Raw genomic sequence first — 15,069 nt, forward strand, 5'->3', positions numbered from 1 at the left:
TCTAAACAAGATCGTGAGACTCTCCCGGATCGCTTGGCTACGGCTCTCTTGGGTTCCATTTCTCCAAGATCGTGAAATAATCTAGTGTTTGGAGATGATTGGAGGAGATTGGAGAGTGGGGAATAAGGTTTTCGGAAGAGGACAAAGGGTAAACAGTGCCCTAAAAAAGCTCACGGGTCCCCCTTTTTAACAGTAGGGTCCCGACGTTGGGTCGACTCAAGAATTTTCTTGGGTCGACTCAATGTTGGGTCGACCCTATTCTGGGTTGGGTCGACCCAAGTTCAGAAATTTTTCCTTTCTCTTCCTTTTCGCTTCTAAAAATTTTTCTTGCTTCCAATCCTTACAAATTCTCTCTGGGACAATGATACATGAGTAAGGAATCTATAGATTACAAGTTTGACTCATGTTTCATGGGTTTTTAGAAATGGGAGGAATGTATCATGAGACTGCTTGCTCCCTTTTATATCTCTTCAATAAAAAGGATCACATATGCCTAATTCCCTCCTTAGCGTACAGAATCTATCTTCACTCAAGGATTTTGTGAATATGTCAGCTAATTGTTTTTCAGTACATATATGCTCAATACATATGTTTCCATTTTGCACATGATCCCTAATAAAATGATATCTTATTTCTATGTGTTTGGCTTTAGAAATGAGATATTTAAGATGTGAGCCAAAAGAGATCTCTAACTGTAGATTCCAAAGATATTTTTCAAATCAAGTGTAGATGGAATCTTTTTCAAGTTATTTCAAGGAGTATCAAGAATAATATTCAAAGAAGGCACGAATGAAAATTCAACACCTTTTTATATATATATATTAAGTATATAGCAAGATGAGAGCAATCTAATTAATTTTTATAGTATAAGAGCAAATAAAGATCAAACCTTATATACTCGAAAAACATAAGATTATGTTGAATCCTTAATTCTTAATGACTTCAAAGTTCTTTCATGATATAAAAGTATTAGGGCATAGATACCAAAACATGAATTTATGCAGTGTAGGATACATAAAATTCAAGGCTTTGAAAGTTCTTTTAGAGCTCTCTTAAAGACTTTCTTTTACTCCGTTAAAGATCATAGCATCAAAATCAATTAAAATAAATTGGCTCAGGATTGAAACACTAAAGTGCAAGCCAATAAGAACTCATAAGTAGATTCCAAGATAAATTTTCGAAACTGAGACAGATGGAATCCTTTTCAATTAATTTTCAGAAATAAATGATTTACCGATGAATACAGATGGAAATCCAACTTTCAAAAGATATTCAATGAAGCACAAAGTTTAATACCACTTTACATTTAGTATTCTTTGTCTCATCTTTAGATACGAATTTATACGATTAAGTTCTATATGATCTCTCACTCTAAAATTTTCTTTCTCCCCCTTAATTAATCATTCCATTTGAGAGTTTAGAGTTTGAAGATAATTTTCAATAAAGAGATTGAGTATTTAAAGCTCCCCCTCAAAAGATGCATTTTCTTTCAAACCTTTTTTTTTTTGTTCTTCTATAATATCAAGAATGTAGAGTGATCCAGAATTTTTCAAAATTTATAGCAATCACTCTTTTTAATCTTTCAAGAATAAATTATATTTCCTCTTATTTTTTTGAATATGTATGGAAATATTAATCAGAAAATAATTCTTTTGAAGCTCAAATTTCTTTCAAAAGTAATTCTTATTTTCTTATAAGAATTATTGAAGTGAGTTGAAATATTTTAAGCTTTAGGATCATTAACTCTCTTCTTAAAAACAGCTTTTCTTTTTAATGATAGAAGCATTTAATTATGTAGGAGTGTATATTCAAAATATTAATTTCTTAGTCATAGTTTTTCAGCAAAGTATATATGAAGCACCATAAATCTTTTTAATATCAAAATAATATCATATGTTTAGAACCATTTATTTGCAATCAAGATCATTGAAAAATACATCATTTAGACCAATTTTAATAAACTTATAAGATAGAAAATGATATGTTTCAGATGCGTATCGGAGCAAACAATTAAGGCATCAAAATTAATTCTATTTTTCTTAGACCGTAGTTTTCATCCAGGAATCCTATTGAGTTATTCTCCAAAATGATGCAATCATTGAAGCATATAATGAAAGTTACAAAAATGCAATGATAGAAGCATTTCTAAATTAAGTTTAAGCTTTTATACAAAATCAGATTCTGAATTTCATAAAAATTTTCAAGGAGGCTTTCAGGATTATAATTTGAGATATGCATCTTCTACATTGTAGCTTATCTTAAATTATTAAGATTGAAAACACATAATTCAAAACATCATGTGACATGCAAAATATATTATGCATTAAAATATTAAGAACAAGCATGTCAAGGATCAAAATCAATTCTTTTCAAATAAACTCCCTCTATTTAAATATAATCTTGTACTGATTTCATTCTTAAAGTGTGTTTTCAAGTGATTAAAAAATTTGACTTGATTCTTCTTATATACTTTCATTTACTTTGTCTTTTATTTTTACCTTCTTATGCTCTATACTCTATTTGCTCCCTATCCGGTGGAGTTGGAAGGGGCACGAGGTACTACCACTAGCCTCCCTCTTGTGCCGTCCCTAATATGCCCTACACCGAATAGTTGGGTCAAATAGTGCCGGGTACTACCACTAGCCTCCCCATTGGCACCATCCCTATGATGAGCAATATAGAAGGGTTAAAATGTTCACTTCAAATTTTTTCTGTAATTAATTACGGATTTTATCTCTTCCAAAAGGAATATTCATATTAGTCTCACAAATGTGCCAAATATATTATGCTTGTTTTGCTTTTCCTTAAAATTGAAGTATTTGCCTTTACTTAGATTTTACTTCTCTTGAATAATATCCATTTTCTTTTCTTTATCTCTCTCTCTTTTTGTTATTCTCAAGTAATTTACATGAAAGAGCAGAATAAAGAAATAATCTTATGTATCATATAGATGTATATCATGCAAACAACATTTTCATTATGCTCAAGAATTCATAGCTTCTCACAAGTCAATTCAAATCAGCATTTTAAGCATATATTTGTGTATTTCATGGTTATGATATAGGCAAAGGAACATTTTAGTTTGAGCAAACCATGAATCAATTTCTAAAAGCATAAGTCAATTAATATAGACATGATATCAAGAAATTAATAATTAAAGATTTTAACCATGCCACAATAAGATTTAAGTTATTGACTTTGCTCAGCTAATTTATGAGAGAGGTATCTAAAATTACCGATTCATTCTATATTCTTCAAGTCAAACTAGATTTCTTATGTGTGAAGGTTTGGCTGAAGAAGGTCCTCTCTCTTGTTTGCATGTGAATGTTTATTGTATCTTATGTGGAGGTGTCCTTCAAGTTGAAATCTCTCATTTTCTTGCTCAAGGATCCTGCATTATTAACAAACTCCTTTTCTTTCTTGAAAGAAAGTCATTAGTTACTTCAAGATACAAAACATTCATACAACATATTTCTTAACTAGATGACTCAAAATAGGATATGACAATAATTGAATATTGAGTCACTTTACTCAAGAGATTGCCTAAATATAAGCAAGCACATGTCACTTGAACTAAAGAGATAGTTTTATTAACCAAGATGGTTCAAGAACAAGCATGTGAGGCAATAGGAAGATTCATCAAGGTCAAATCAATTTCTTGTTTTCAGAATCAATTTAGCTTAGATTCTATTTGCTTAAGATAACTATCAATAAGACGTGCTAGCTAAGTTTTAATCAAATTATCTTAAACAATTGTTTCTATCAAAATTCAGATTGTTACATAGAATCAAAATGATAAACTATATTCTCAATAAAGGATCTAGTTTTAATAAGAATAGTATGAATTGATATTTCTACAACTAGTATCTTTTCATTGAATTTTCAATATGCATTGCTTGAAGAGTAATATCCAAAGAAACACTGTTTTATCAGATTTGGCATATCTTTCATTGTTGAGAGCATAACATGTACAATTGAAAAACATGAAAGTGTGCAACATTTGATTTTCCTTTTTTTTTTTGAGTTCACAAGGGGTTTTTTTCAAACATAGATCTAATAGAAACCTTATAATATGACAAGCTGTGATGATAGCATTAATTAAAAGTTACTATCACAAAGCATTGTTATTACACAAATTTTCCAAGGGTTCTATTTTTATGTTTTTATAACCCTATATGCAATGGTGTTCTTGGTGCAAGCACAATTATATTCAATACCATTTTCTGTACAAAACTTATCAACAAATTGGTTTTCAAAGTTGTGCCATGAATTTTCACAGTTTGCAAACCTTTTTCATTTGAAACCTTTTGTAAGTTTGTGCCAAAGCAGAAAATATTTCAATTTAAGTGCCAAGAATAAAACCAACATTAGCTTTGAGAAATCATCCATAATACAAAATTAGAGAGCTTATCTCCTAGGTTCACAATCCTAGAGATCCAAATAAGTTCATATGGAGAATTTTCAAAGGCTAAAAGGTGGAAACAATGTTTTCAGATTTAGAAATGATTCTAGTTTATTTTTCTAGATGACATACATAGCAAACTTTGACCTTGCAAAAATTAATCTAAGTGAAACAATGACAAGGTCTTTTGAGATTAAGTCCATACTAGTATGAGTTGATTTTATATGCCAAAACTAGACTCTTTAATCTTGGTATTCTTAATGCATATATTTAAAAAAAAATATACCAAGTAGATATTCTTATGTTTATAATCAATAGAAGATAATGCCATGGATAAGAACTCTCAATCAAGCATATAGAGAATTCAAAGAGTTATTCTAAGAGTATTGATTAAGCAAATTATCCATCAATAACTGAAGCATAATATAGGAAGATGGAGTGATTTGGATATATTTTCTTTTCATGCCAAAAGTATCACTTATACCACAGAAATGATTAATACTAGCTACAATTTCAATATGAGAGGATGCAAGGATTACTAATTTCATTATTTCTTCCATTTTAGTCACTCTTCTTAATTATATTTTAAGTCTCATTCTTTAATATATGTCTAGAGCACCCAATGTCTAAATTAACATTTTTTTGTTGGAGCCTTGAGTGCTAGACACACCTGCAAAAAATATTCAGATTTTCAACTTAGGAACCCAAGCTCTTTTGGGTCCTTGTAGGTTAGCTATAATTGTTTCTTTTGGAACCCATATTCTCTTAATAGCTATTTTGTTTATTAGTTTGCAGGTTTTAAAATTACAAGAAATGTATTTCTGCATACTCTTATTAAATTTAACAAACATAGATTTAACATGAGCAGTAGATAAACTTACAATTTTCTGTTTTTGCCTTTTAGGTTCATCAAATTTGTAATGTATAGATTTAGAAACAACAGAAGAGATTTTGCTTAGCTTTTGTTCCTGTTTATCAACATTATAAGAATCTGTTTTAAAATAATTAGAAACTGTTTTAACAAATATATTCTTGAAAGATTTTTGGGTGTACCAAGGTTGATATCCCAATCCAACTTTATCAAATTCAGCTATTTGATTATTTATCATTAGGTTTAATTTTTCAGAGCTGAAAGTAAATCTTTCAACAACAGGTTTCAATTTGTCAACTTCATTAGTTAATCTTCTATTATCTTCTGAAAGCAATTCATTATTTTTCTTAAGTTTATCATAGCTTTCAGTGAGAAGTTGGTTTTTCTGATTTAGTTCTTTATTTTTCTCAATTAAGATTTTAGTTTCATTAGTATGTTTCTTAATTAATGTTTCATAATAATTAGACAATTTCAGTTTTTCATTTACTAGGGTTTTCTTTTCATTCGTCAGGTTCTTATTTTTACAAATGAGTTTCTTATGTTCTTTCATTAGATCAAGAAATGCATCATGTAACTTATCAAGTGTAAAATCATTTTTAATTTTATCATATACTTCATATTCAGAAGAGGAGACACTTTGTGTTTCAATACATACCTCGTCCTTGTGTGCCACAAGGCTTAGGTTCTCAATATCAGCTTGCCTCTCATCTTCTTCAGAGCTAATTTCAGATTCACTAAAAATGTTAGTACTTTCATATTTAGCCTCTAGCATATTCCATATGTCTTTAGCAGTTATGCAAGAAGATATGCAATTAAACTCATTCTCATCTAATGCACAATATAACAGCTTCATGGCTTTTGAATTTTGTTGAGCCATTTTCTTATCATGATTAGTGCTTGTGTGTAGCCCATTGACTATAATACTCCATAGATCATAGTTATGTGCTTGAATGAAAATGCGCATGCGTGCTTTCCAATGTGTGTAGTTTATGCCATTAAATAGTGAAGGTCTATCAATTAATTGTCCCTCACTCATAGAACATCCCACTTGGGTTGTCATGATCTTTAACTCTTGATTGTGAGATCAATAATTACTATTGGAGCACCTTGCTCTGATACCACTTGTTGCCCAAGGTGACAAGCCAAGAGGGGGGGGGGTGAATTGGTTTCTTTTAATTTTAACTATCTTACTTGTGTTAAATGATGAGTTAGTGAACTTAAACAAATCACAATACAAACAACAAGAAGTATAGTGGTTCGGTGCTCTCCTTAGCACCTACGTCCACTCCCCAAGCGACCCCTTGGGAATTCACTATAATCCTGCGAATTACAGTTGGATTGTTTTCCGGGCTCACAATCCAAAAACCTTTACACTTTGGTTTTTCAGGATCACCAAAAACCTATGTTGGTTTTACGGGCTCACCAACGAACCTTCACAATTGGTTTTACGGGTTCACCAACAACCTACATTGGTTTTACGGGCTTACCAACAACCTACGTTGGTTTTACGGGTTTACCAACAACCTATGTTGGTTTTACGGGCTTACCAACAACCTACGTTGGTTTTACGGGCTTACCAACAACCTACAATGTTGGTTTTACGGGCTTACCAACAAACCTTACAACAAGGAGTTTAATAAACAAAGTAAGAAGATTTAAGCTCCTAGATGAGCAAATATAACAATATAATCTACAAAGAAGAGTTTAGAGAATAGTTATCGCTTGATGTGACTTCTCTCTTCTTTGTCAAGGATGCTTCACTCTTCAAGGGTGGATGGAGCTCTTAATGACTCTTGGAATCTGCTCAACCACTTTCTTTTGACTCTTGAATGAAGCTCTTGGATGAAGCTTGCCTTGCTAGGGTTCTCTCTTGAATGCACTTGATGTATTTTCCAAAGCTTACTTCCTCTGATGAATACTCCCTCTTAAATACTTCTCCAACCTCCAAATAGTCCTTCCTGACCGTTGGATTGAAGAAACTAGCCGTTTATAGCCGTTGGGAGTCCAAAAAGCACTTCTGCACAACTAGCCGTTATGCTTCTGCCCGTGCTTGGGTCGGCTCAACCTGTCCTTGGGTCGACCCAACTTTCACTTGGGTCGACTCAAACATTCCTTGGGTCGACCCTCTCAGAAAACACAGAAACTTGAAATTCAGCCTTCCTTCCCTTGGGTCGTTCCAACCATTCTTTGGGTCGACTCAAAGTTCACTTGGGTCGACCCTCTCAGTAATTCCAGAGAACCATTTTCTGTCTTCTTTTCTGTCTTGCCTTTGGGTCGACCCTCTCAGGGTTTGGGTCGACTCAAGCTTGGGTCGACTCAACTACTTCTTGGGTCGACCCTCTTAGTGAATCCAGAGAACCATTGTTCTGTCTTGTTTTGAGGATCTTGATGTTTGGGTCAACTCATGCTTTCCTTGGGTCGACCCAACTCACTGTTCATCTGTGCCGTTTTTGCAGAAGTGTGCCAAATGATTTCTTGATGTGCCGGGGTCGACCTAATCATCCTTTAGGTCGACTCAATCCACACTTTGCTGCATCTCAAGGTTAGATTCATTCAAATAAACAATGAAATGTATCTATATCAATTTAAACAAATATACTGAGAGTAACAGACTTAAGAATGTAGTATCGATTTAACTTATAACATACTCTAGATAATTGCTTGTTAATCATCAAAATAACACTATCATCCTCACTTCCATTCAGTAATAATCTAGCATGAAAAAATAAATATCATATTCTTGGTGATATTTGTTTTACCTTTCCTCTCAAGAAAATATATATAAGATCCAACCATTTATTTTATTAACTCTCTCATCCACTTTTTTTTTTCTAAATATGGTAATCTGATATAGGATTTATTTTTCTATGCCAGGTTAGCTCCAACCAAACAGGCTGTTAAAGTCATATTTTCTTTTTCATTTTCACCCTATTTGGATGCCCAACAGGAAGTATTGTTCCTTTTCCAAAACTAACAAGATTTCCTTATATTTGAGCCTTGGACTCTTCCTAACCAGCCTAAACCAATGCGAAATTTCTAATGGTCCTTGATAAATCTTTAAATGAGATATATCTAATGTTGACTATTTATATTTTATGAGAGTTCTTGTGCCATCACAAGTAATTAGAATGTATTAGCAAATAAAGTTATATTATTCTACTTAATATCTTTTTCACCATAATAAGTTTAGCATGAAAATTAATGATTTGCACCCACTATTTTAGTCATTCATTATAGGCATAAATTTTCACTAAAGTATGTAATGGCCTAAACATACCATAAATCTTTAATTCTTCTCTTATCCTTCATGTCCAATTGATTAATATCTACAATTCTAATTTATTTGTTATTGATTATTTTGTTTTACATAGTTATAAATATCATATATTAATGGAGCAATGTCGCATGAAAAGTAAACATGGTAATATTTGAAAGAGTTGCCCGGTTTCTATTTCTATCTCCTATGGTAGTTTCCTTCAGGAAATTTATTAAGCTATCAATCATTCATCATGGGAGGATACAGAGAAGCCAAAGCAAGAAGTCCTTGCATCTTCTCTATCTGGTAGCTACCTTACTTTTGAAAGCTTTTCTAGGCTTTCCCATGAGAAAGCAAACCAGACTTTGTTTGCTTTTAAGTCTGCTATATGAATTTGGATTTGACATTGCATTTTTAGCCCCCGTTTTATGGTTGGACTGGTTTGGCTTTGGGACAAAAAGTAAAAGATCCATGCCTCGACCCAAATGAGAAAATGGAGCCTTAATTCTCACCCAACAGAACTCATGATCTCATATGGGTTTGATTGCCATCGAGTCTTATTTTATTGGATCTGGTCTGGGTTGTGCATCTCACGGTTAACAGATCTGGCAGCTACTTCATCTAAAGATTCTGAGATCAGTATGGGGGAATCCATTCGAGGCTTTTCCCAGCTGCATCTTAAGTCTAAAGACTTCTCTGGGATCAACCCATTCAACATCAGCATAGCATCAATATATCTCATTAGATATGTTGTTCCTTTTTCCTTATTTTGAGCCTTAGATCACTATGTGACGCAGACCGGGTGGGAAGATTGCTGAAGTGAACAATAAGATATAGGCTTGAAGAGCGTGCCTAGTGCGACCAGAGCCTTTTTTGCTTTAATATCTGTGCAACCTCTGCGACATTTTTGCAAACACTTGGCCGACCACCGGGATGAGTAAATAGACCACGGCAATGTCGAGAGACGAGATGGTGAAAGAGGATCGGAGGAGCGGGGGGCACAAGGGGAAGGGGTAGGGGATGAACAACATGTCCTGAGGAAGATGGAAATCAAGTAAGAGGATTTAGTAATCAAGAAAAAAATTTCGGTTATAGAGGAAGAGGTGGAAGACATGGTGTAAGAGGTCAGTTATAATTCTTCCAAGAGAAAGGTCAAGAGGCAATTTTAATCATCATTCCAATCAACAAAGCTTTGACAAGAAAAATGTACAATGCTTCAATTGTCACAAGTATGGGCACTATAGCAATGAATGTTGGGCAAAACAAGACAATGAAGTTGGAGAGCAAGCTAATATCGTTGAGAAAGAGAGTATTGATGGGGCGACTTCTACTTTGTTGTTGGCTCATAATGACAATGAGAAGAATGAAAGCAATGCATGGTATCTTGATACAAACAACCACATGACGGAGAAGAAGGAATTATTTGTTGATTTGGATGAAAGTATGCAAAGCTATATTACTTTTGGTGACAACTTCAAAATTTCGGTGCAAGGCAAAGGTACTATTTTCATCAAGCTCAAGAATGGCAATCATGATTTTATTTTCAATATCTATTATGTTCCAAATTTGTACAGAAACTTTTTGAGCTTGGGTCAACTTTTGGAGAAAAATTATAGTATCAATATGAAAAATCGCTCTCTTACTTTGTGCGATAGTCATTGTAATTTAATTACTCATGTCAAAATGTTCCATGGTAGAATGTTTTCTTTGCATATTCAACATGATGTACTCAAATGTCTTAGCTCCATTATACATGATAATTCTTGGTTGTGGCATTTGAGATTTGGGCATCTTAACTTTGGAGGCTTGAAGCTCTTGGTTACAAAAAACATGGTGAAGGGGTTACCACTCATTGATCATCCACATAAGTGAAGGGTGTATTCTTGACAAGCATCAAAGATTAAGATTCACTAAAGAAATGAGATGGAGAGCATCAAAACCAATAGACCTTGTGCACACTGATATTTGTGGACCTTTGAAGCCCATGTCAAAGGGCAAGAATCGGCACTTTCTTTCTTTCATTGATGATTTTAGCTGGAAGATTTGGGTGTATTTTTTGAAAAGGAAATCCGATGCATTAGATATTTTCAAAGAGTTTAAAGTTTTTGTTGAGAAGCAAAGTAGTTACCAATTGAAGATTTTGAGATCCGATAGGGGTGGAGAGTATACTTCCAATCTCTTTGAAGATTATTGTAAGAAGCATGGGATTATGCATCAAGTGACTCCATCCTACACGCCTCAACTTAATGGTGTTTCTGAAAGAAAGAATCAGACAATCTTGGACATGACAAGGAGTATGTTGAAAGAAAAAAAGATGCCTAGAGAATTTTGGGCCGAAGCGATTGCATGTGCCATCTACTTATTGAATAGATGTCCTACAAAGAGTATTCACTTGAAGACACCGAAAGAAGCTTGGAGCTCTTTCAAACCAAATGTCTCTCATTTTATGATTTTTGGATGTATTGCATGTGCTAAAATTTCGGAGGATAGAATGATAAAGCTTGATGATAAGGATGAAAAATGCATCTTTCTTGGTTATGATGGACAAGCAATGGGCTACAAGTTGTACAATCTAATTATAAAGAATGCGTTCATAAGACTACTCTAGTTGAGCTATAAGTTGAACAAGAGGAAGTGCCAAGACAAGTTGAGAGTGAGCCACAATCACCTTTTTAAGGATCCCTTTCATCATCATCATCCTTTTTATTAGGAGAAAGTTCTAATGAAATGCCATCTTTTTGGTACGTTGTAATATAAAATCTTATAATTGCGGTATAAGTATTTTTTACTATGTTTCACTGAGTTTATATGGCATGCTATTTTTTTCAAAACTAAAAAAATAAATTTAAACACTAGGTGGATGGCTTGAACACCCATGCAGTTTTAGGAGGAAAAAAATAAGAGAAGTTTTGAAACGTTGACTAAATTTTGACTTTATGGTTAACAATCATTTGCTCAATATACTTTTCTATTTTTAAAAAAATATATTTGAATAAATAATAATTCTGGAGGAAGGACTTAAGTGATGGGAGAGAACATTAATATCACATCAACTCGGCTGCACCTCAATATTGATGTATATATATTAGGGAGTTAGAGTAGATGTGAGACTCTAGTTAGAGTAGATTATAACTGTCATGCAGCTCAACGTGTCGCACAATTAGAATAGAATAGATTTTATAATCTATTTTTTCCAATAAATATAATAATTTAAAAAAATTATAAGATCTAGCATACATAACTACAATTTGGCTGAACAAGTGAAAAATGAATATCCTACAGTTTCTTTCCTACCTAGGTAAAGAAAAATATTAATCTTATATCATGAATTGCAAAGCTAGCTATTTTTAATGATTCTATCTACCACTTTTTTTGTATGTTGGAGGTATTGCTTTTAACTGCAACAAAAAACTTTGTGTTTTTCATAGGCAATACACCTGCCGGCAAGCATCTATATTTCTTCACTCTAAAGAAAAATGAAATATCCTAATGGAACAAGACCTGCTCGCATAACAAATGGGGGATATTGGAAGGTCTCGGGAAAAGATAAGATCATCAGAGATAGAGATGCAAAGGAGATTGGTCGCAAGAAGTCTCTTGTCTTCTATGAAGGGCACCAAGGTAATGGAACAAGAACAAGATCGCTGATGCAAGAGTACACTATTAAGGAATTCTGGTTTACTACTGACCAAAACAAGAATGAGGTAAACCCTGATAAAATGCATCATCCATAGCTAGTTTCGCTCCGACAAATTTTTGCCCGCATTAGCTACCACCTATATATATGGCGACATGTAGCCCTTCATTTCTACGATGGATTGAACCATCAGATTACGTGCTTTCATACCATTTCTAACATTATATTTTATTTTTAATCTTATTTTTCTGTAGCTTGGTGCTATGGCTTTGTGTGAAATATACCTAAAGCCAACACTAAATCAATCGAGGGATGGCGAGCTTCAAGTGGATGAACAGGAAGAGGAGGATGAAGGCATTGGAAACGTTGCGCCCGGCCACCACTTCAGGCCTTATCCCAAGGAGCTGGTGAAATTCTACCTTCGGCCCAGGCTGTTGAACCAACCCCTTCCATGCCAGGCTATCAAAGAGTTGAACCTCTACGATTTCCACCTCAGGGATATCTTAGGTTTGTTCTGCACCTTTTCTTCTTAACTATTGTAAAATGCCCCTCAGTTGGGTTCTTCAAGAACTGGCATACTTGATTAATAGAAAAAGAGATGTTAAGTCATGTGAGAGTGACAGATTGCAAAGCTCTAACTATGCTTCGATAAAAAGTGGGATTAAAGAAAGGAGGATTTACTGAGAGGCCTAATTTTCAAGTAGATGATGGTGTGGCCATTGAGGTGGGAGGCGAGAAAGGCTCCTCAGAGGAGGAGCTGACCCAAATAGTCGTCTACGGCTATAGCTGAGCGAGAAAATCATCATCTACTGACTAAGGAGCTGGGACTGGCTCCGCTCTGCTCTAGCCGTCTGCAGTTGTGCATCTTCCAATAGTCCATCGAACCATTTCACAACACCTCATCATGCCAATGCCAACAAAGCAGCAGGGCAGGGTGGCATACCGTGTTCCTAGGCCCTACCGAAGAATCGAGAGGAAGGGGGCTTGTGCACGCAAGCATGTTTAGCACATTGAAGAAGGTTCATAATGTACTTGCTTTGATTAAGAAATAAACCTTAAGATGTTTGATGAACCTCAACACAAAGGAAGTATGAAAATATCCCATATCCCTTATGTTAAAGGAATTGCAAAGAGTATTGATGAGACGTTGAAGAGAAGATTGATTATTCCCAATGAGGATGATATCATTAATGTATAGAAGAAGATAGCTAAAAACACCATCATGATTGTAAATAAATAAAGAGGGATAAAAATGGGAGATTTTGAAGCCAAAGTCTTGTAAGTTGGAGCTAAACTTTTCATACCTAAGCCTAGGCATGCATCAATGAAAGTCCATAGATGGATTTTCTCATTAGACAAACATGATTGAGGTACGCTGGGTCCATATAACCAGTTTGCTGAGCCATGCATACTTTCTTTTGAAGATTACCATGAAGAAAAGTACATTCCACATCTAGTTAATGTAAAGTCCAATTTTGAGCCAAGCCTATTGAAAGAACAACCAGAATAGTAGAATGCTTGACCATAGAGCTAAAAGTTTCAATGAAAACAAAACCGGCTTGCCGATAAAAATACTTAGCCACCAAACAAGCTTTGTATTTATTAATGGATCCATCTAAGGTGCATTTGATTTTGAAAATCCTTTTGCACCTGACAAATTAGCATGTGGATTCAACAGGCAAGGGATGTTTAGTGGATGAAAAGATTGTCTTTTTGATAATTTCATTTTGATAATCTCATGCTACTAGGTGGTGGGACAAGGCCAGTGGGTTGTGGTTGGCAGTGCTTGGATATTGTGTGGGCATGGGATGATTTTCTATTGGGGAAGGCAATAAAGGTAGAGTAGGGCCGTGAATTGCATCGGAAGGTATGGATCAAGGAATCAATAGGCCTGATGAGTGGTCTTATAAGCTGTTAGTCACGGGTGAAGGATCCAAGTTAGCATTGAGAGTGGACTCTTGTACAGGTGTTGGGTGTGTGGGTGAAGATTGATGAGACCAAATAGTATCAATGGGGCCAATTTGTGAACTAGCAGGTAACCAAGCTGCGAGGGAACCCAATGAGGATGTAAGATTGGTATCTATAGATGCAAATGGTGGTGAAGAGTGTAAAGAATATGGGAACACTTTCTTTTTGAGTATAACATGGTGTGAGATGTACATTTTGCTAGTAGCAATGTAAAGACACATTTATCCTTTATGTTGAGAGTTATATGCAAGGAAAATACACTTTGCAGATCGAAACTCTAGTTTATTTTGAGAATAGGGCCTCAGCCAAGGGTAACACTAATAACCAAAAGCCTTTAAATGGTGGCAGTGGAGAGGAGATTTGAGAAGTGCTTCATAAAGGGCTATTTTGGGTAGGCTGTTGCATATGATTGATTAAATACACAATAATACTAAATGCTTCAAACCAAAATTTGGGTGAAAGTGATGAGTGCGCCAAAAGAGAGTCCAGTTTCAATAATATGGCAATGCTTGTGCTCAACCACACCATTTTGCTTGAGCGTATGAGAACAAGATAATTGATGGGAGATGCTATACGTATTGAGAATGAGTGAGGTAATTACCAGTGAACCACCATCACCATCAGAATTGGAAATTTTAATTCTAGAATTAAAGAGATTTTCAGCTCACACTTTAAATTCAACAAAAATATGTTAAAAATAAGATTTAAAATGCATGAAAAAAAAACATGAATAACAAAAGAATTCATAAGCAAATAAAACATAATATTTAAAATTCAAGCAAGAAAAAACAAATGCGAAACCCCAAACATCATAATGTATCAATTCTCAAGGTTTATGAGAAATGAAAGTAAAATTAGAAATTGGCAATTTGCAACTCTTGCCTAATTGACATGATGAGAAAATTTGTTTCTCTGTTTTATTAGCAAGCAAAAGA

General features: G+C 34.3%; 1 protein-coding gene across 2 annotated transcripts; it reads left to right on the forward strand.

Annotated features, from left to right (window-relative positions):
- Positions 1-8,729: 8,729 nt before the first annotated feature.
- On the forward strand, positions 8,730-12,832 carry LOC103697727 (NAC domain-containing protein 72-like). Of its 2 annotated transcripts, XM_088709983.2 has the most exons (3): positions 8,730-10,027; positions 11,958-12,233; positions 12,421-12,832. In XM_088709983.2, the coding sequence occupies exons 2-3, from the start codon at positions 12,006-12,008 to the stop codon at positions 12,697-12,699; spliced, it is 507 nt and encodes a 168-aa protein (XP_088566109.1). In that variant the 5' UTR covers positions 8,730-10,027; positions 11,958-12,005; the 3' UTR covers positions 12,700-12,832. The 2 variants fall into 2 exon arrangements, with proteins under 2 accessions (XP_088566109.1, XP_038972471.2); XM_039116543.3 differs by lacking the exon at positions 8,730-10,027 and having other exon boundaries at positions 10,260-12,233.
- Positions 12,833-15,069: the final 2,237 nt, after the last annotated feature.

This window comes from Phoenix dactylifera, chromosome 13 (genome assembly GCF_051530095.1).
Source record: "Phoenix dactylifera cultivar Ajwa chromosome 13, Ajwa_hap1_PhDact_Kaust_v1.1, whole genome shotgun sequence".
Lineage (NCBI taxonomy): Eukaryota > Viridiplantae > Streptophyta > Magnoliopsida > Arecales > Arecaceae > Phoenix > Phoenix dactylifera.